This window comes from Sprattus sprattus, assembly GCF_963457725.1.
Source record: "Sprattus sprattus genome assembly, chromosome: 1".
Taxonomy (NCBI): domain Eukaryota; kingdom Metazoa; phylum Chordata; class Actinopteri; order Clupeiformes; family Clupeidae; genus Sprattus; species Sprattus sprattus.
The window spans coordinates 22,477,482-22,499,090 of NC_137920.1; the positions used below are offsets into that span (position 1 = coordinate 22,477,482).

The 21,609-nt window shown below is 40.8% G+C and overlaps 2 protein-coding genes across 2 annotated transcripts in view; one reads left to right on the forward strand and one right to left on the reverse strand.

Annotated features, from left to right (window-relative positions):
• Positions 1-21,609, forward strand: part of LOC308368625 (arachidonate 12-lipoxygenase, 12R-type-like) — a gene marked incomplete at both ends in the record, with an annotated part of 172,218 nt that overhangs the window by 34,923 nt on the left and 115,686 nt on the right. The window lies entirely within an intron of this gene.
• Positions 1,677-12,483, reverse strand: LOC308363503 (arachidonate 12-lipoxygenase, 12R-type-like; the record flags this gene model as incomplete). The annotated part of the gene is made up of 14 exons (XM_080836309.1): positions 1,677-1,856; positions 2,244-2,414; positions 4,718-4,818; positions 5,107-5,228; positions 5,457-5,626; positions 6,581-6,667; positions 6,906-7,109; positions 7,405-7,548; positions 9,586-9,755; positions 9,875-9,975; positions 10,592-10,714; positions 10,802-10,904; positions 11,871-12,072; positions 12,334-12,483. The coding sequence occupies 14 exons, from the start codon at positions 12,481-12,483 to the stop codon at positions 1,677-1,679; spliced, it is 2,028 nt and encodes a 675-aa protein (XP_080692435.1).

Genomic DNA, 21,609 nt, shown 5'->3' on the forward strand with positions numbered 1-21,609 from the left:
GTTAAAGCAGTTGTAAGAAACTTGAAAGTCAAAACAGTGCAAAGTTGGCCAGTATTTCAAAGTGACTTTATTGCCCATAGGAAGGAAACATGCCATACAAGTGAATTATTCATCTTAGTAGAGGAAACCCTAGCAGTAACAACAACTCAGTTTTAATCCTAAAAATTCACTACACATATTAAACACTGTCTTTCGCAGTATTTATCTATAACTAATAGAAGGACAAAAGCATTGAGGACTATCTTTCAAATGGCCACACTGCATCCTATGCATGGACCTTGTATCTATCTATCCTGAGGTTGTCATTGGGTTTGAGCTATGACATCAGGATATCGAATGTCAGTAGGGTCATATGTAAAAACAAGGAAATAGTGGTTATAGTTTTGGGAAATGGTGTCATGGATAACTTCAAACACTAAGGCCTGTTTTTTTATCTGTTAGGTAGTCTTCCATTCCTGATAATTTTGTATATTTCACCTAACTAAAATCAATGAGGGAATGTATGGTTATATTCTACAATATCTCAGCAATAGGCCTACTAATATGAGAGTAAAAGGAATGCGTTTTTTATTTTTTATTTAAATCTAAACTAAATTCTTACAAAAACCTAGTTTCTGAGGTCCTCAGATTGACACAAAAAAAAAGATTGTTATGATTTTGGAAGTTGACTTTAACTCTGATCCTTGTAAACATAGATGGTTTTAGCTACACATAGGTGAGTTTAGCATTTATAAAATGTGTGTGGTTTCTGTAATTATTATTAGTTATTTCAAGGTAACCTTTTTTCTCCCAAAACCACAATGAATATTGATGAGGCAGGTCTGAATGGACCTGTGATTGCCCCTCCCCATTGTCACGTCGTATGGCCTATCTGTCAAAGACACTGGCTGGTAAACATGGCTGACGTTGCTTACTATTTACTTTATGGGAGCATAATATTAAATTCTGCGCAGACAAAAAACTCCAAACACCAACCTATGTAGCCTAATAAAAATCACTCTGAGCATGATATGTTTTTTACTGTATAATAGTCTTAGCGATATGTAGTCCTTAATATGATTATAAATCGCCTTGCAGATTTGACGGTATTATCCTAAACTCAGCATAATATTTTTATGAAAAAAAATCAACAGCATTTATTAAAAGAGCAAGTCAAACGAATATAACTAACTCACTGCAAATATCCTCGGCTGGGTCAAGGCGAAGCTCAAAGTGGATACGTTTTCATTCATTGTGTTCAGCTGTATGAAACGGGGTGTTTTCTCAGTTGCTGTGGCCACTTCACGACCCTATAGCGATCGCTGATGTACCATGCATTTATCATATGCAAAACCCTAATTTGCTAATGGGTGGGACATTGCCGGTTGCCTCCAGACTCAGAGAGAGAAAGGTGCAAGGCTTGAGCTCTATTCTCCTTAGAAAGTGCCCATTTATTTCTAAGTTTCAAGCTGCATGTATTTAAAAATGAGATATTAAAGGTTTCTCAGGGTGTTATTTGTATGTCTGTAGAACAAAGACTTGCAGAGCTTTTAAATGCAATTCCTTTAAATACTAACACCTGCAACCACGGGGCCGTTACGCGCTAGAAGACTTAATAGGCGCAGTTATAGTGTTTAAGCAAACAAGAAAAACTGTACTAGGCAGACAAAAGAATGAAGAAGTCCTACTCTACGCTTTCAAATGGCCACACTGTTGTCCACATTTCTGGGGTCCAGATAGGTGTAGGGAAGCTCCAGCTTTTTGTTCCGCTCCTCGATGGCAACTGTCAACTCATTCAGATCCTTTCGGAAGTCTTCAATGAGCGTGCAAGGGACCTCTTCATCAAACAGCTCTTCCAGGGAAGCTCCCAGAGGGTACTAGAGACAAGATGTTAAGGTTGTAATTGCTAATAACACGTTGCTAATAAACTTGTTGCTAATAAACTTGTTGCTAATAATGTTTAACACACTTTGTGTGACAGCACCTTGAAATTCCGTAAGTGCCCACTGTTCACAGTTTGGAAAATATCAGATCTGATTAACTGTAAATGCTCACAGATGCCAGATATGCTTTCAACATAATGAACAGACTGCTTTTCTTGTAATATAACAGTAAGGTTATGCAAACCAGACAAATGCACGTAACGTTAGTAAACCGTTGTCATCCAGAGTGATATAACAGAAATTCTTCATAACATTTTCACTTAAAATAGAACAACTTTCTGGCCATCTTAAAACATGTGCCTTGATGTTGTACAAACTCACATGGTCTGTTGCCTTTGTGCTGAGCAGTTTCAGGACAGCCATTCCATTCACCGTTGTGCCCACATCAGGTAGGGTCTCCAGGACGGAGATCTCATTGGTCTGGCCTTTTTTAACAGGAGGGCGCTTTCGTAGGGCAGTGGGGAGGTTAGGCATCCAGGCGCCAAACTCAAACTGGGGACATTTTACAAAAGAATATTAGACACTAGATAAGATAACTGCATTCTAAATTGTTGTTTAATGGCCAGCCAATGTCAAAATGTCATAAAGAATAACTACAGAACCTCATTATTCCAACTTAACATGGATCCTGGGGGCAACAGGAGGTAGAGAAGTAATTAAGTAATCAGAAGGTTTCTAGTTCGATTCCCTGTCGAAGTGTCCTTAGGCAAGACACTCAACCCCTAATTGCTCCTGATGTGCAGTGTGCCATCAGTGTAAATGTGTATACATCCTTGTAAGTCGCTTTGAATAAAAGCGTCTGCTAAATGAAAATAAATGTAAATGTAAAAATGTAAATGGATCCTAACAGTGGATTAATAAATAGTTAAGGCTGATTTATGCTCAGAGACGTAAGCGTAAGCACAAGCGCAAGATGGCATCCTGCCGCTGAACTCAAACTAGGGACATTATAGAAAAGAATATTAGACCGGGGATAAAAGAACTGCATCCTGAGTACGCCTTGTTGTTAAATTGAGACATTGGTCAAATATTCGTAAAGAATATTTACAGCACATCATTATCTTAACTTGGATCCTAACAGTGAATTAAGAGAGTAGTCAAACGCAAAGGGAGGTTTTCCTTCTGCCATTGTGGCCCCTGTGCTTGCCAGTGGCAGCTCGCCCATAGGGTGCGCTGGGGCTCCGCCCTCCCGCTGACCTGACTGCCTGTTTTTCTTTTCTTTTCTTTTTTAAATAATCTCTCATTTTGAAAAAATAACCTGTGTCAATAAGATGATATTGATGATTTTGCTTTAGAATGGGTTTAGAACTCTCCAAAATTATATTTACATTCACTTTCAAGTTCCACGTTTAAAACGTGAACGTTTATCATTTTTGGTGTAGTAGCCAATGGGCTGTCTTGCCAGGGCTCCTGGTCGATCAGCCCGGTTGTGCTGTATTTAAGCCAATGGCTCCCCTGTTGCTAGGCAAAAAATAATACACATCCGCCAATCATCGTCGAGGAATTTTATGGGTTACGGGCGCTGAAGGATAGAGCCCCTACCAAGATGCACCACTCCTTGTTAACAGGTATTTTCATTCCAGCAGAGAAGTGTGTAGCATGGCGACGTCGGATGTAGTTGTGGGAGCTCAGCTAGCCCCAAATTCAGTCAAATCCTTACATCTGCATCCCTTTGGATGAAGAACTTTTGCGGAAAAGCTCATTGTTAAACAACTCGGACCAGACAAGCCAGAAGTGAAAATAACCCAACAGACGCGAGAAAAGGGGAAAACATACACCAGAACCTTTTCCCGAGATTGGTTCGATCGAAAGGCATGGATAACTAGGCTAGCTGTGGGTACGTCAATGCCATCTTTTGTTTTCTTTGCCTGCTGTTTAAAACAAGTGCGTGTGATAGACAGTTCGTGGACACAGACAGGAATGACAGAACTGAAGCAATGGTCAGAACGCGTTTAAAAACATGTGCGGTCAAGAGTGCAATTTGTTGTTTCTAAGTTGTGAGCTGTTACTGTTTCATACCAGTTAAAATAATCTTTCTTCTCATACTCATACAGCTGCAGTATAGGCTACATGTCTTTAAAAAACGAAATTGTTGTAGTAGTTGTAGTAACAAAAAACTGTTGTTCCCTAGTATAATTTATATGTGTTTGCACTTTCTATCTGGACATGGACCATAATAAACATGTAACTTGTTCATTATCATTACCTGTGAAACTGTTGATTTCTACATGGCAGGTATATTAATATTGTCTTTAGACCATTGGTATTGACTGGTTTGAGTTATTTTATTGGTATAGGCAAGGGGCTGTTTTAAAACTGAGCAGCACTTCTCTGCATCAACAGCTCGTCTCGTTTTTAATTTATTGGCCTACATGAAATAGCGAACAACAAATGAGTCGATGTGTGAAACACAAATTTATCATTGTGAATGATTTGGGATCTCCGGCTGGCCACCCTAAAATTCACCAGAATGGAGGAAATCACATCTACGAAATTCAAATTTTTTGGGGGGAGAACCCCCAGACCCCCCGCTCAAATAGCCCCACCAAAAGAAAATTCACCAGCCGCCACTGGTGCTTGCTCTTTGTGGCTCTTTGGAGCTCAGATGTTGGGATTTGAAAAGCACCTTGCAATAATGATTATTAATAAAAGACATTAGTCTACGGTCTGGCCTTTCTCCTTCGGAGGAGGCCTTCTGAGTGATGCACTTGGGTAGTTGGACATGATGGACATCCAACCGCAAATGTCAAACTGACAAGGCCCAAATTAATTCAAAGACCTTTACAAGAAATTACCTGTCCATTGTTGACAGCGGCATGTTGGGCAGTGACAGTGAAGATCACCATGGTGACAAACTTGATGAGATCTTTCACTGCCTGAAAAGTCTCAGGTATTCCTGAGGAAAGGATCACAGATATGTACAATACAAACATAGAAATCACACAATGTCAAACTGAGTTCACATCTGTGGAACATCAGAACACAGTTAAATTAACTTAATTCCCCGTAATGACGGCACTAAGAATTGGCAGGCATTAGTGTGTGCCAGTGTGTGATGACTCTTATTCCTCCTAAAACTGTCCTATGTGGCGATTACTCAAATTTCTTGTACAGATGTTTCTTTATTTATATTGTGTATTTTATGTATTTTTTTATTCTAAAAGGTCAGTATTGCTGTGCACACCTGTGCTCTTCTTTCCCTTGAAGCCATTGGTAAATATCTCACTGATCCAGCTCTGCAGCTCTGTGTCCTTCTTCACATCATCATCAGATTTGTAGTAATGTTGCAAGACTCCTTCAACATACCTGCAAACGACCACATGGTTTGGTGTACAATGTAGTGGTTACAAAAAAAAAATCTATGCAGCTTTAACTTAGTGAGGTATCTATAAAGGAACATTGAAAATGTGAAACAGTGAAATGATATTTGCAAATCAAATTTTGCGAATACAGATTGTTTTAAAAATCATGGTAGAAAGCGAGATTTGTGTGTACAATCGGCAACACTACTCCAAGTTAAAATGGTGAGCGTACTTGTTGATAACGTTCCACAGTTTCAACCCGTCATCTCTGTAGAAGTAGTGTGGTACTTCCTCCAGGCCTCTCTCAGAGATATTATCAGGCAGACAGAGGGAGCTGTAGGTCAGGGAGGCAGTCGCACGCACCAGCAACTCATCCAGGGCTGCACCACCAATGCCTGAATACTAAGATTATAAATTATGAAGAATCTCAAATAGAGTTGAATAAAACAGTAACACCACATTTGAGTTTACATATGGGTTGAAATGATTAAGGGATAATGTATAGAACGCTGGTCATTATCCGGAAAATAAGCCCGGACAGGGCGAACAGCACCCCGGCGCGAAGCAGAGGGGTGTTGCTTCACCCTGAAGGGACTTATTTTCCCGATAATGACCAGCGTTCTATGCATTATCCCGCTTATTACACGGCTACTTGCCAAAACGAAAAAATAACTTTACAGTGTGCCTTTTTACAATTTATTTGTTACCATTCGTAGTGTTAAAAAGCAAAGAAATAGTTCGACAAAGACGTTGAAATTAAAAGACGTTGAACATTCTTTAGAACACAGCTGCTCAACCGTCAGGTGGAACTCCATTGATAAGTTACCGGACTACTTGCGGAGTGCTACGAAAGACGTGAATCAGAGGCGTAAAGGCCACTTTCCTTGACAGCGGTCATTAATGCACAGCAACGGCCAATTATCGAAAAATAATTGACCGCAGAACGTTGGGAAGCCCCATTCAAGTGAATGGAGCATTCTACTTCTTAAAGAAGAGCCGTGTAATAACTATGGTTGATATATGATTGAACATATCCCTGAATAGAAAGTATGACAGTGTACTTACATAGTGATATAATATGTTTCTTATTAAATCCCTTTGGGGACTGAGGCGTGTTAGACCTTTTTTAAGTAGTGCCTTGTTTTTGTATATTTCCTCTAACTAAAAACATTGACGCACAAGTGGCATATATAAAGGAGATTAAAGGTTTCTCGGAGTGTTATTTTTATGACTCTAGGACAAAAACTTGCAGAGCTTTAAAGGCATATTGACAACAAGAGCAGAACGCAAAATATCCCTCCAGAGGGATATTGTCCCCGTATTGATATTGTTTTATTAGCTCTGTGGTTTGCATACCGTGGTGATGGCTCCATTCTCGGAAATCAGCCGATCTCTCGCCATGATGTTGATCTGGAGTGTGTAACGAGTGTGGCGAATGAGAAGCTATAAAGGGGAAAAACAGTGAACAGCATGTCAGCTCATGGTATACTGATTGTTATTAGTATTATAATAAAATCATTAAATCAAATTTGGACCTATTTATTTACACGTTGGACAGGATTCTCAGCATATCCAAAATCACCAGATTAGCACATGTGAAGGCCAATGTAAATTACTCTTGGGTGTTTTCTCTGTTAGCCGTTTCAAGTCAAAACCATCTCATGCATGTCAGATTCCATACCTTGAAGAGTGGGTGTAGGAAGGGGAAGTTCCTCAATGTTGCCATGGTGAACACCTCAGCCAGCAGGTGAGTTCTCAGCAGGTGAATGTCAACCTCAAACACACTGAACTCTGCAGCCCGCACAAAGATCTTAGCCAGCTGCCAATCAGTCTTTGAGTCGGTGGGCAGGAAGATGGTGTGGAGAACCCCAGCCTTTTGCCCTAACTGTGGAGAAAAAACACATTAAACTGGCACACCAGTGTGTGAGGGGGACATCTGCAAATAGCATGGCATGGCATAATGGTAAATGGCAAATGTCATGGCATAATTCTCGAAGGAAAGAAGGAATTTACTAAGACTTGTAAATAAGCATGGCCATGACCTGAATTAAAATGTATTTTAGTCCCCAAGAAGTTCAAAACATTATGTCCGTTTGGTATTATGATGCATTTTTATACTCCATTTTGTTCAGTGAAAGAACATTTTGGAATATACATTTCCATAGAAGGGATGTGTTTACCTGAATGGCGATGGGCATCATCATACCGTGAGAGTCACAGTAGAGCAGGACCAGGGGAGCTGTGAGATACTGCTTTCTGCCATGGACTACATTTCCCACAAGTCCATCCAAGATCTTGTAGTCACACAGGAAAATTTTTCCTTTCTGGATGGTTTGGGTGTTGTTGAAGGCAAGCAATAAATAGACAAAATATACAGAAAATAATTTAGAATTGGGCAAACACAATCTAGATTTACCCAAGAGGAATGTGATTTTTTGGGTTGATGTAAAGATCATTTTTCTGCCAACGTCCATGATGAAAGCAACATTATACAACAACACTATACAGCAAAGGCAACTACTTTTAGTATCATCTTCTAATTCATTTTGATGGTATATGATCATGTGAAGCACTGTGGGATATTCTTTATGTTTAGATGAACATTAAAATGGCATGCAGAACGTTCATACAATGAGATTGAGCTAATCCATGGACCACCTCCTTATTGTAGCTTATTGATTACAATAATAAACCTCTAGATTTCTACATCCAGTCTCTGGACTTCTGATTGAAAGAAAAGGTGTAGTGATATCCTATTCTCGCCACAACAGGACATAAAGACATCTGTCTTTTTCACTTGCCATACTCCATATAGGGCCGGACTTTTTATCAGTACCAATTGAGCGGCTAGTTGTGTTTGTAAGGTTCCTGCATGCCCTTTAAGGCTGTTAGCCTGCCAGCTTCAGACCCAAAGTCCTTAATGCTGCTTTAAGTACACACTGCACACATACAGTGTGTGGTACTGGTAGCTAAGAGCAGGGGCGGATCTAGCCATTTTGGGGCCCTAGGCAAAATATAGACATGGGGCCCTAATTTTTGAAACACATACACAAAACAAATAACCGACCCAATACTCTTAGATAGTGCACTGCCACTCAACTCTCCACAGTAAAATCAGTTTCAGATTTCTCCAGCCTTTGCCAAAATGACATGTTTATTACTCAGATCAAACGAGAGAGAGAGAGAGAGAGAGAGACAGAGTGAGAGAGAGATTAGAATTTCCATTCTCTGCCGTGTTCTTTTAGGAAGGCTGATACATTTTTCCAGTCGTTCGTGCCGTCAGTGCAGAACCGCTGCTTGTTGCAATCACCAAACAGCCGACAACAGAAACAAACAGCATGGTCTTTCGTCTTACTGTACACAAGCCAGGACCTCTGGATTTTTTCGCCATTTTTCATGTTCAAATAGTAGTGCGTGCTTGTAAAGCGTCTGCCCTGTTTGTTCTGGGGGAAATCTCCTCGTAATTGCACTGGTCCTTTCTGTACAATTGAACAACGCTCGGAGTCTGTAAACTTTTCTGGCCAATGTGCAGGGTAATTTTCACCGAGTCGCATACAGATCCCTCTGCTTTGGTTTGAAGTAACGTTATTTCGTGCTGCGCGTGTTACTACGTCATCATATTCTGGACTAGTCCAATGCACAATGGAGGGGGGCATGTGTGCTGGAAAATTATTATTTAGGCATTAGTTCGGCGTTATGTTGATATTTTTTTCTACTAGAAATGTGTTTTATTTTTTTTACTTTACTTAAGTAATGGCTGGGGGGGTCAGATTTGGGGGCCCCTAATAAAGACAGATTTGATTGGGGCCCTAGGCACTTGCCTAGGTTTGCCTAATGGAAGATCCGCCACTGGCTAAGAGGAAAGGCAAGTAGCACCAATTGTCCTTTTTTGTATTTTTCACTTTCTGTAAAACCTGGTTTCATCATTGTTATATAACACACCAGCCAATGATTCTAGTAAGTTGGTATTATAGTGTTCCTATGGTTCAACTGTTTGAACCATGCATGTGCTAACAACCCCAAGGTCATGAGCTTGAGAGCCAGGAAGGACACACATGCAGTCTGATAATGCATGACTGCTGAATTGTAAGCCACTTTGGATAGAAGCATCTGCTACCTGAATACATGTTAAAGTATACATGTCAAATGCATTGATTCCTACTGCTGCCAATCTGTTGTAAGACTGATGTGTAGCCTACCTTCACCTCTTTATTTAAGGTGGTTACTCCTACAAGGTCTTTAACCATCTCCTCTGGCAGCTTTGATCAGCACTGGATCATCCTGGCGTGTCTTTCCCACTAGCCATCCAGTAATACACTATGTAGCTTTATCACTTTTATCAGCTCCAACTTTGAGCCTACCTTCATCTCCACCTCCAAGGTGCTCCCCCCTAGGGAGTCTTTGACCATCTCCTCTGTGACGGGGAAGTTCTCTGGCAGCTTTGAGCAGCGCTGGATCATCATGGGATTGAGGCCATTCAGAAACTGATAGCCAAAGAACTCGTCCTCATCCCAGTGCTTCTGAACGTAATCTACAAAGCATGCTGTGTCAAAACATGTGCTACAGGAACAAACAGTACTTTCATTTTTTTTCCAGTACACTGATTCTGAGCAGGTAATTTACTAACTAATTAAAGTTTAAGATTATTACCAATGGTTTCGTTGTTTTCACTAAAGAGTCTGTCCAGTTCGTTGATGCTTCCCCAGTTCATTTTGCTGTCAGCTAATCTTTCCAGCTTCAGAGCAATCATCCTACACACACAATACATTGGTTCAAAGTCCAAACATTATGAGTGGAACTTGATATACAACTTATGACCAATCACAACTAACTGTGAACATCTTGTTGGTTACTTTTATATTAGATATTATATTTGTTCAATAACGCAAGGCTGTTTTGCAAAATAAAGTAAATACATGTTGCTAATGTTAAAATCACTACAGTTCACTTGTAAGCAAAGCATACTTAAAATTAAATCTAGTTACACATATTATGTATTTCCACGAATGCAATCTAAAACATAATAAAAAATGAGACTAAAAACACACTTCAAATTTAGGCTAACCTAAAAACAGAAGACGATTAAACTGTTCGTTGAAAAACATCTTTCTACCAAATCGGCATCATTCTCACACAAAACGGCGTCAAATTAACCATCCTCGTCCTCACACAAAACGGCCTCAAATAAACCGGCCTCGTCCTCACTCAAAACGATAACAAAATACAGCATTATCTCGTCAATGTCACCTATACCAATTTAACTCTTCTGTGGTGCTTGGGTCTGTATGTAAACCATAGGTTATAAAAAGGCAAACGACAACGGTGAGCATGTCACAAATAGATGAAAAAAATGCCTTAAGCACTCACTGCGATAGTGCAGTGTATGCAAACTCGATCTCCTTCGTGAAAGAGAATTGGACTTCAGAAGGCAGAGCACTGGCAGAGTCATAGTTGTTAACGTGGGGCATGCCCTCAGCATACACGTCCCACCTGTGAGCAGAATACAGCCGTATTTTAGAGCAAATAACTTTGAAATAAATACATTAAAAGTAATACAGACACACTCTGCTCGTTCACTCTGCGCTTGTGTCCACAAACCTAAATGCCTCCTGTAGATCCTCTAGCTGCCTCATCCTGTGTCTTTGGGATATTGGGTTGATGTCCTGAAACACAAGCGAAGCTAAAATGGAAATTTATGAAGGGTAACATTAATTGACAATCTGAATACATTAAAGTTTAATACTGTTTATTTTCACATAAATTGTTAAACACACTTGTCCAAAGTGAGCATTGAAAAATTCCTTTAATTTAATTTAAATTTTTGATATTTATCACTGGTGTGTTGAGCCAATAGATAAATCAGTCTTCTGAGATATTTTTTTCAAAGATATCTTGACATCAACATGAATTAGAACTAAATGAACATCACATCAATGAACATTCAAGTCAAGTCTTTTATTGTCAGGTACACAGAACAACAGAGTTGGACTGGGCACTGAAATTCTTAGGACAGGACACCATACCACACTACCATAACATAACAAGACATAACATATAAACATATAAACATATAAGTACTCCAACATGGTATAACATAACTTAACAATAAGTACTGAACATTAGATAAAAAATATGAAAAGACAGTAGTAGACCTACTAGATAAACAATAAATATACAATATAGATACACATACTAAACATAAATACACATACTAAACAGATACTAAACAGATAAACATACCTACATGATATTTTTTAGCTATACTGAACTTATTTAAACATAAGAACCTGGACACAGAGACAAAGACACTTCAAGTGTGAGGGTGGTGCAATATTGCAAATGTAGTGCAAACAGCAGTGAAGGAGTAAAGTGGCGAGTGTAAAGTGTAAAGTGATGAGAGTGCATTATTGTTCATTATTGAACATCACAACAATTGTTTAAGTATGATAGCCATGCAATCTCTAGTCCTGACCCTATGCAGGAGGTCTCTTTACCACAAGACACACTATTGTTTGGTTACAAACCACATACAAAAGAGTAAAATATACAATCATGTGGTGCGTGCAGTACATTTCAAACTTATCCCCTCTGAACTTTCAAGTAGGGTACACAGGTCCTAGCCATTATCTGAAATTGGGGGTCCTACCTTTGGCATGTCTTAAAACAAGATCCTCCCCACAGCCAAGCCATCGGTAGCATGGGAACAGAATCTCGTCATTTCCGGGCGTCGTGACCAAGATCTTGTCGCAGAACCACTGGTCGTCAATATTCAGAAATTTCTTGGAGGAGAGCTTGACATGAATGAGCTCTCCTAGGAACTCTTTGCACTCTACCTCAACCGTTCGCACCTGATGAAAAAAAAAATCGTTTGAATATCATTCTCCTAAATCTTTAAAATATTTTCCATTAAAGGTGCGGCCTATGATTTAAAATGTTTTTTTAATTTGAATATTTAACTCGAATTCTGACTTTTGTTGTAACCTTACTGAGGTTTAAAGTATTCACTGTATCTTTCCACAACTTGGCTGTTCTTGGTTTTAGTGAGGGTTTTGCTTATTGTTTATGTAATTAGCTAGCTAGTTCAAGTTGCCTTAAATGGGTGCACTTACCGATCCTCCTTTGAACCCCAGAGAGAAATGATCATTTAGATTCTTCTCCTCACTCTCAGCCTCAGTACCACGCAGTTGGATGTAGATATAGCTAGATGTGCCAGAGAAGAGCCTCGTTCCAGTGTGCACTGTTACTGTGTAGGTCACCATGGCTATTCTGCAAAGTAATGGACAGTGATTCCTAAAAGAAAATATAAACATTATAAATCGACATGAAGTAATGGACAGTGATTCCTAAAAGAAAATATAAACATGATAAATCGACATGAAGTAATGGACAGTGATTCCTAAAAGAAAATATAAACATGATAAATCGACATGAAGTAATGGACAGTGATTCCTAAAAGAAAATATAAACAAGATAAATCGACATGAAGTAATGGACAGTGATTCCTAAAAGAAAATATAAACAAGATAAATCGACATGAAGTAATGGACAGTGATTCCTAAAAGAAAATATATACAAGATAAATCGACATGAAGTAATGGACAGTGATTCCTAAAAGAAAATATAAACAAGATAAATCGACATGAAGTAATGGACAGTGATTCCTATGATAAAATAAAGAACTCTTGCTCAGGCCACACGGCCACAGCTAACGCTCACAAACGCTCCTACTCACACAATCCCAACATGCACTGTTTGTATGTGTGTGTGTGTGTGTGTGTGTGTGTGTGTGAGAGAGAGAGAAAGAGAGAGAGAGAGCGAGAGAGAGAGAGAGAGAGGACTCACGCTCACAAACACTCCTCTGTGTTTGTGTGTGTGTGTCAGTGTCTGTGTGTGTGTGTGTGTGTGAAACTCACCTGTAACTGTAAGAGAAATTGCACAGTAACTGTTGGAAGACGTATACCAAACGGAGCGCTGTCTGTGGTCTTCAAAATAAATCTTGAGAGTGAACTTTTCTTACATTCGAAGGCATTCTTATAGTACACTGGGGAAGGAAGGGAAGGATTTTATTTCCTGGTAAGTATTAGGTTACGATTCTAAGGTAGGTCAGTTTAGTTTGCAAAACCACAACTTCCTCAACGGGTAATTACCTTTCCATGATGGTCAGCAGCGTTTTCAAAAGAAATGACTGTTGATCTCTTGCCAAGCTTGTCAGTTAATCTACTATTCATTGCAACTGGTTTTACTGTCATTGAGTAAATGATTCTTCCTTATTCTAGCGCAAATCAAATGTGTGCCACAGGTGACACGTCTAGCTGTTTTACACTGGGATGGCAGAAAATCACTTAATTATCTTACTTATGCTTATTGGTGAATTAAAATGTAACAAGGGTCACCTCCATTCATCTTCATGAGTGCATCTGACTAATAGCACAATAGGCCACACACACACATGTATCCATAAACACACACATACACACACACAAATAGACAACCTACCCCTGGAAAAATGTCCATTTAAACAGCATGGTCTCTCTCTCTTTCAAGTGTTGATGTATGTAAAAAAAAAAGCTTTGGTGTTATCACGCTATCATGACATTGTGTCATCATGCTCATACAAAATATCAGCTCTGTAACAGGTCATCACAGGTCATCACGGGACACCGCAGGTCATCACAGGTCATCACAGGTCATCACAGGTCATCACAGGTCATCAAGGGACACCGCAGGTCATCACAGGTCATCACAGGTCATCACAGGTCATCACGGGACACCGCAGGTCATCACAGGTCATCAAGGGACACCACAGGTCATCACAGGTCATCACAGGTCATCACGGGACACCGCAGGTCATCACAGGTCATCACAGGTCATCACGGGACACCACAGGTCATCACAGGTCATCACAGGTCATCACGGGACACCACAGGTCATCACAGGTCATCACAGGTCATCACAGGTCATCACAGGTCATCAAGGGACACCGCAGGTCATCACAGGTCATCACAGGTCATCACAGGTCATCACAGGTCATCACGGGACACCGCAGGTCATCACAGGTCATCAAGGGACACCACAGGTCATCACAGGTCATCACAGGTCATCACGGGACACCGCAGGTCATCACAGGTCATCACAGGTCATCACAGGTCATCAAGGGACACCACAGGTCATCACAGGTCATCACAGGTCATCACGGGACACCGCAGGTCATCACAGGTCATCACGGGACACCACAGGTCATCACAGGTCATCACAGGTCATCACGGGACACCACAGGTCATCACAGGGCATCAATTCAATTCAATTCAATTCAATTCAATTCAATTTTATTTGTATAGCGCCATAACAATACAATTGCCTCTCGGCGCTTAACAGAGCCCAGAGCCTGAACCCCCTTAGTGCATGCACAACGGCAACAGGGGCAAGGAAAAACTCCCTGTTAGGCAGGAAGAAACCTTAAGCAGAACCACGGCACATAAGGGGGGACCCATCTGCTTGAGGTCGGCCGGGTGGAAACAGGAAGGTGGGACGGGGGGAAGGGGGGAAGGGGAAGGATTGTGTGGCAGAAGGGGAAAGGAAGCAACAGGGGCAATACACAGCCAGCATTTGGTCACTGGACATATGTATACATACATCTGGTGGTAAACACATGATACAGACAATGTATATTGTATATAAATGCTAGCATAGGGTATTGGGTAGAGTAGGTGTACGGCAATGCAGTGGCGGTGGGTGCGGTTGGCCGAGGATTTCTCTAGGTAGACCAGGTAGAGAGACTACGTGCAGAGTGGTGGGGGTGGGAGGGATAGTTCCACTTCCATCAGTGATTGGAACACGCCTGGCTCCGGGGAGGCAGTGGACCTTGCAGGGGCCGCTTGTTGAAGGGGGGGTGTGGACATCTCGGACCATGGAGCTGCCGATGACCAGAGTGGTGGTCGTCACATCCAGCGGGAGAAGTCGTCGAGGGGATGATGACTATGTTGAGGGCCCAGGATGGGGAGCAGGGCGGCGTGGGCGATGCTGGTGTTGCTCTGGGGCCGGTCTGCAGGGGCGTTTCGGGGCGGGCTGAGGAGGGGAGTGATCAGGCCAAGGAGGCTCCTCCTGATCCATCTAACAAACAGGAAATGACGAATCAGTCTGCAGGTCTGTCAGTCGGGAATCAGCACAAACAAACACACAGATGAATAATTTCACCAACCAGGGACATGTCACCTGTGTGTCGGTTTGCCTGTTGCATATTGCGGTACTTAGATATGTTTAGTTTTTCTGGCATTGAGCATTTTGCTTTTTGTTGTGATCTGTTTGCCGGGGCCGTACATGCATCCACTCGGCAAACAGGAAACACATTTGATGTTGCGGTACTAAATTACAAGTAGTAATTTAATTTGTTTTTTGCATCACAGGTCATCACAGGTCATCACAGGTTATTTGAGCTCTGATCACAGCCATTCAGTGGCTGAATACAGCAGTAGTGATCTCCTGTTACGACACTGGACTCTTAAGTTCTTGTTAAAGTGTTGGGCTTGTGGGTTTTTTTGTATTGTTTTTTTTTTAACTTTTAGTCTTTATAAATGTGATCCTCTCGTGAGTGTTTTGTGTAGCTTTGTACAGTTTTAGTTTTGAACTCCTATAAGACAGCGTCACTGTACTCCTGTGCGTTTCCTTCCCATGAGTCATTAAATTAATGTCTCTCTGATCCACCTCTGCAGCTCTGTGTCTCCCTGCACAGCTTCATCAGATTTGTAGTAGTGTGTCAAGACCCCATCGACATGTCTTAATGCCCTTTATGTGGCCTGTTGCTGTCAGAAATAAAAAGTTTCTTGTCTTAGCATACAAACCACACGTGAATGAACACACTGATTATCATTTAAGACCTTTAGGTCTTATGTTTTAAAGTGTATGTTTACTGACGATTAAAACAAAAATGGGAATAATGACACACACACACACACACACACACACACACACACACACACACACACACACACACCAAGAGAGAGTTATGCAATGCCAATGTAACAGTGCTTTGAGGACAAACCAACTGTGAGATTCTGTGAAAAGCTGCGAAATCAGATATCTTGGGAACGTATGACAGACAAAATACAAGAGAAAAGGGGGGCGCTGAGGAGGTGGCTATGCAAGCGACATGGAATCTTACTCTTTATCCCTGTAACTCAAAACTAAATATAAACATGAGAAAATAATAAGCATGACGGAATCAACAAAGAATGATAAATAATTATTGGGGAATTCAAATGTAATAAGTGTTCAAATGTAATAACTCCATTCTTCTTCATGAGTGCATCTGACTAATAGCACAATAGGCCGCGCACACATATATCCATAAACACACACAAACAAAAACACACACGCACCCAGGCATGCACTTACAAAGATCAATTGTTGATGATAACATTCTTGAAATAGAATATTCAGTACTCTGAAGGGTTGCATGATTTTCCCTGCCTCTCACCGAACCCAACGACCTCTTCAAGGCCTCTAGCCTGCGCTTACTGATGTGTTTATATGTGACGAAAGCTATTGTGTTGTAATGCCGTGGAATTTGATCAAATTGTTGATCAAATCGTTGTTTAACTATTAAACTGTATTTATAAGTATTTACTGAATAAGGCGTGAACTGACTTGCACAGCCATGCATTACTGAAACGGGGCTACCGGGCCCAGGCCCATGGGCCCATGAGCTCAGAGGCAAAGCCTCTGCATGAAGTCGCTGTTATGTATCTCTTATTTGTGGTTAAAAAGGGTGTATTTTGTTAATTTGCTTTGATTGAGTGTACCTGTACTGTGTTAGAAAATGTGTATGTGGCTGTAAATCCTGTTGAGGTACAGGTGCATTTAGTAATTGTGCTGCTGTTTAAAAAAAATGTCATTACATTTAAGTAATGTCTTGCGAGCGCACAATTTTGGAGAAGGGGAGGGGGGCCTTCAGTGCAACTGGTTTTATTGTCATTGGGTTAATAGATGACTGAAACCACAGACAAAGGAGACTCTCTTGACGCCAAACAATTCACGAAAAATAATTCCCAAAGCAAGTTCTCTGAGGTAAATGGCCTACTGTGTTACGTATTCGGGCTGAAATGGATGTATTTCAGGGATGATTGCTTATTCATAAATGTTCTGTTTCAGTTCAGTTTTAATTTGTTATCTTGTCAATGCCATTTTTACAAAACCAAATGTAAAGTCTGTGTCCAATTAATCCTTATAAGAACAATTCAGTATGTTTTCGTAAACCATCAGAATGAGAGAGAAAAATACATTGTCAGGGGGTTTCATAAGGATGTAGGTTTCTTAAGGACACCAGCCAAACCACCCAGTTCTAATGAAATTTAATTTGACACTATACAAACACACACACACACACACACAAACACACACACACACACACACACACACACACACACACACACACACACACACACACACACACACACACACACATACACACACACACACACACACACACACACACACACACACACACACACACACACACACACACACACACACACACACAGACAGACACACACACACAGACACACACACACAGGCTCCAGTTCCAGCTCAGATGCAACTGATACCCTGTGAGTGCTAAGGATTAAGAGCAGTTTAAGCTGTTTAAATGACAACACCAGTGCCGCTGCTAGCCATTTTGGCGCCCTAAGCAAAACTCCTTTATGATGCCCCCCCCCCCCCCCCCCCACCCGCCACGAGGAAAAAAAAGTTTGTTTCATCAACCCCAAATGAGGAACACTTTCTTCCAGGTGCCGGCGCACGCCAACAGCTGACCAACAATAATGGAAATCGAAAGGTTTCATTAGCCATACCATAAACCTATTAATTTCAGTGTCATTTTGGCAAACCACTACTGGACTTGCTTGGATGTATTGTTCATTGTTCTTTCTCAACGTGCTATGTAACTCAGACTGTTTGCAGTTCACTGCCTGGCCACATTGTTTTAGATGGGTCAAGGGGGGGGGGGGGGCGCTATTTACCTCCTGTCAATACAGTGCCTACATTAGTAGCTAATGTTATATTCTCCTCGATTTAACGTCTACAATTATAATGGTTGCCTGTGACACTTTGTATGAACGAGTTCATATTCATTAATTCATATTCACACATATTAACACCAGTTCATCATGTGTAAAGAATGCTGATATGAAATATGAAAACAACCAATAGTCAATGTGCAAGCTTTCAATTAAATCGTGATTTAAGATTCTCTTTTTGATGTGGGGCAGTCTGTCCTTCAGTCGAGGCATGATGATCTCTCGCTACAAGTTTCACCTGTTCGTGTTGGCGTGACCAATTAGGCCTACTATTATTATTATTTTTGTTGGCATAACAAATGCTAGTGGAGTCAACTGAAGTTGAGAGGCGCTTGTCTCCAGGTCACAGATTACACTAAAATGTCATATTTTTCTTTTTTCACAGACCAAAGGCTGTGATTGGAATACGGGACTGGAGCTGTCCCTGACGGGACAAAACAAAATCACCCATAATTCGGTATGACACGGACAATTTGGGACGTTTGGCAGCCTGACTTGCACCTAAGTTATAACATATTTGAGTGTGCTAACATTATCAATAACGTCAGCTAGTTCGAGGTGTATGCATAGGCTAACCATTTAATTAGCTGCACATTTCCCTTATTTAACAATGATTAAACATGGACGTGCCTGAAAGTGATGCACGGGCATCATCTTGCAGTTTCTTACTGTTTCTTTTTTTCTGCCCCTGACTCCTGTTGTCTTTTTGAGGCCATTTTCGAAAAGTTGACCTAGCCACTGAGATAGGGAAGGGCACAACCACGGTGAGTTTGGGAAGTTGAGTGTGGGCACCATCGTAACTTTTTTTGAGCAATTAAATATATCTCTTGTTCTGCCTGTTTTGTGATATATTTGTCTAAAAGGTGCCATATACTTCTATACTAGGCACTCCGAGATTCTTTGGAATGAAAAGTGCGTTAAAAATAAAATGAATTATTATTATTATTATTATTATACTGAAATAATATCGGCATAATAATTTTTATAACTAAGATGATTTTTCAGTTCCCTATTTTTTTGTGCCCCCTCAGGACGTGGTGCCCTATGCACAGCGCGTAGTGCGCGTTATGGGATCGGCGGCACTGGACAACACACACACGCACACACACACACACACACACACACACACACACACACACACAGACCAGCGTTTCTGTTGTCTGGCAATTACCGGACTTTGTCCGGGAAAAAAATTAAATGTCCGAAAATATTAGATCTCACCGGTGAAATTGTCAGATTGGAATTATTTAAAAATCCCGTCCCCCAAACCCAATTTGAATTTGACAATAGTCATAATAATAAGGCCTATAAAGCAAACGTGCACTGCCCTTATTATGTTTTAAAGGATCATGCTTCTCTGCCGTTTGAAAGTTATTAAACAACACGCATTGCATTTTAAACGAAGCGCAAACCGTCTCTTACAAACAAGAAGCAAACTGAGTGAGGAGGATCAAACATGGCCAAGCAGACTAGCCTTAAAAGTTTTTTTCAGAGGCCAAACGTAACTGATGAAGGTGAACCGTCTGACGAGGATGAACCTGTAATAATACTACCTGCAGTGTTGCGTCTGAACGCGTTTCATTTCATTCTACTGTCTATGCATGTGCGTTAGAGCGCCGAAGTTGCGCAGAGGCCGAGAGCGGTATTGTAGACAGATAGAGATTTTGAAAAATTACAGCTAGCAACATATTGAAAAAAATAACTGAACAAGTTATTTTTTTGGAGCTGTGAACTAAGTTCAAAAGTTTGAATTATGAACTATGAACTGAACTAGTTCATGTAGACAGTGAACTTTCCAAACACTGAATAGCCTACCTGAAGCCCCAGATGTTCGAACAGCTTCACCAGAGAAAAAGGCCGGAGTGTCGGGCGTTTATGTCGGAATGAAGTGACAAGTTCCCTTCGCTAAGGTGCGAGGTAATTGATGGTAACAGTAAAATGTTCTGTTAGTACTGCGAAAAGGCAGGACGACGCAACGGATTCACAAGAGGGTCGAATAATTTTAGAATCTCTGCTGTCATTGAACATAGACAGAGCAATGACCATGTTGCGGCGCTCAATTTAACGCCACAGCAGGTTGCAATAAGGCTACTTATTGATGCGCATCGGACATTTAGCCTATGTTTTTTTCCATTGTAAACTTAGGCAAATAAACATTTGTTGCATTCGGAACGACATGATTATGTAATTAATTAAGCTACGCGTGCCGTCAGTTTTCTTCAATAGGCTATTTTAGAAGCAGGAATTGATATTTGACCGGCTTTTCATTAAAATGTCCGGAAAATTAAAACTCTGCCAGTCATTTTGACCGGCAACATTTTTCTCTAGCGGAACCTCTGACACACACACACACACACACACACACACACACACACACACACACACACACACACACACAGAGTTATGCAGTGCCTATTAAAGGTGCCTTGATGACAAAAGATACTGTGAAATTCTGTTGAAAGTTGCACAATCAAATTTCTTGCGAACGCCACAACAGACAAAATACAAGAGATAAGGGTGAGCTGAGGAGGTGGCTATTCAAGCAAAATGGAATCTTACTCTTTATCTCTGTAACTCAAAAGAAAATATAAGCATGAGAAAAAATAAGCATGTAGAAAATATAAGCCTGACGGAATCAACAAAGAACATCATATGTGTCATCTCTACCTCTGTTTTGAACTCCTTTAAGACAGCATAACAGATCTTGTACTTCTGTTTTTTACTTTTATAAGACAGCATGACAGATATTGTACTTCTGTTTTTAACTTCTATAAGACAGCATGACAGATGTTGTACTTCTGTTTTAACCCCTATAATACAGCTTGACTGTGTACACCTGTGTTCTTCCTTCCCAGGAGCCAGACCTGCATTGTCACATCCGCAGGGCACAGTGGCACAGTGCCAAATTTCCTGAGAACTGGGTGGTTTGGCTGGTGTTCAACTGTAAGCATACACTGTCATACATAAGACCTTAAGGTCATTAATGATAATTAGTGAGTTCATTCAAGTGTGGTTTATACGGTAAGACTGGAAACCTTTTATTTGTGACCACACATAGGGCATTAAGACATGCGGTTGTTTGCATGTTTGTCGACAGGGTCTTGACACGTCTGCATTGTCACATCCGCAGGGCACAGTGGCACAGTGCCAAATGACGTTTCATGAGAACTAGGTGGTTTGGCTGGTGTTCAACTGTAGACACACACACACACACACACACACACACACAAACACACACAATGGAGTGGCCCATGCTGGCACCACTGTAAGTCACAATAGGAATGGTGTTTTACGGCCCTAACTGTTCTCCATCAC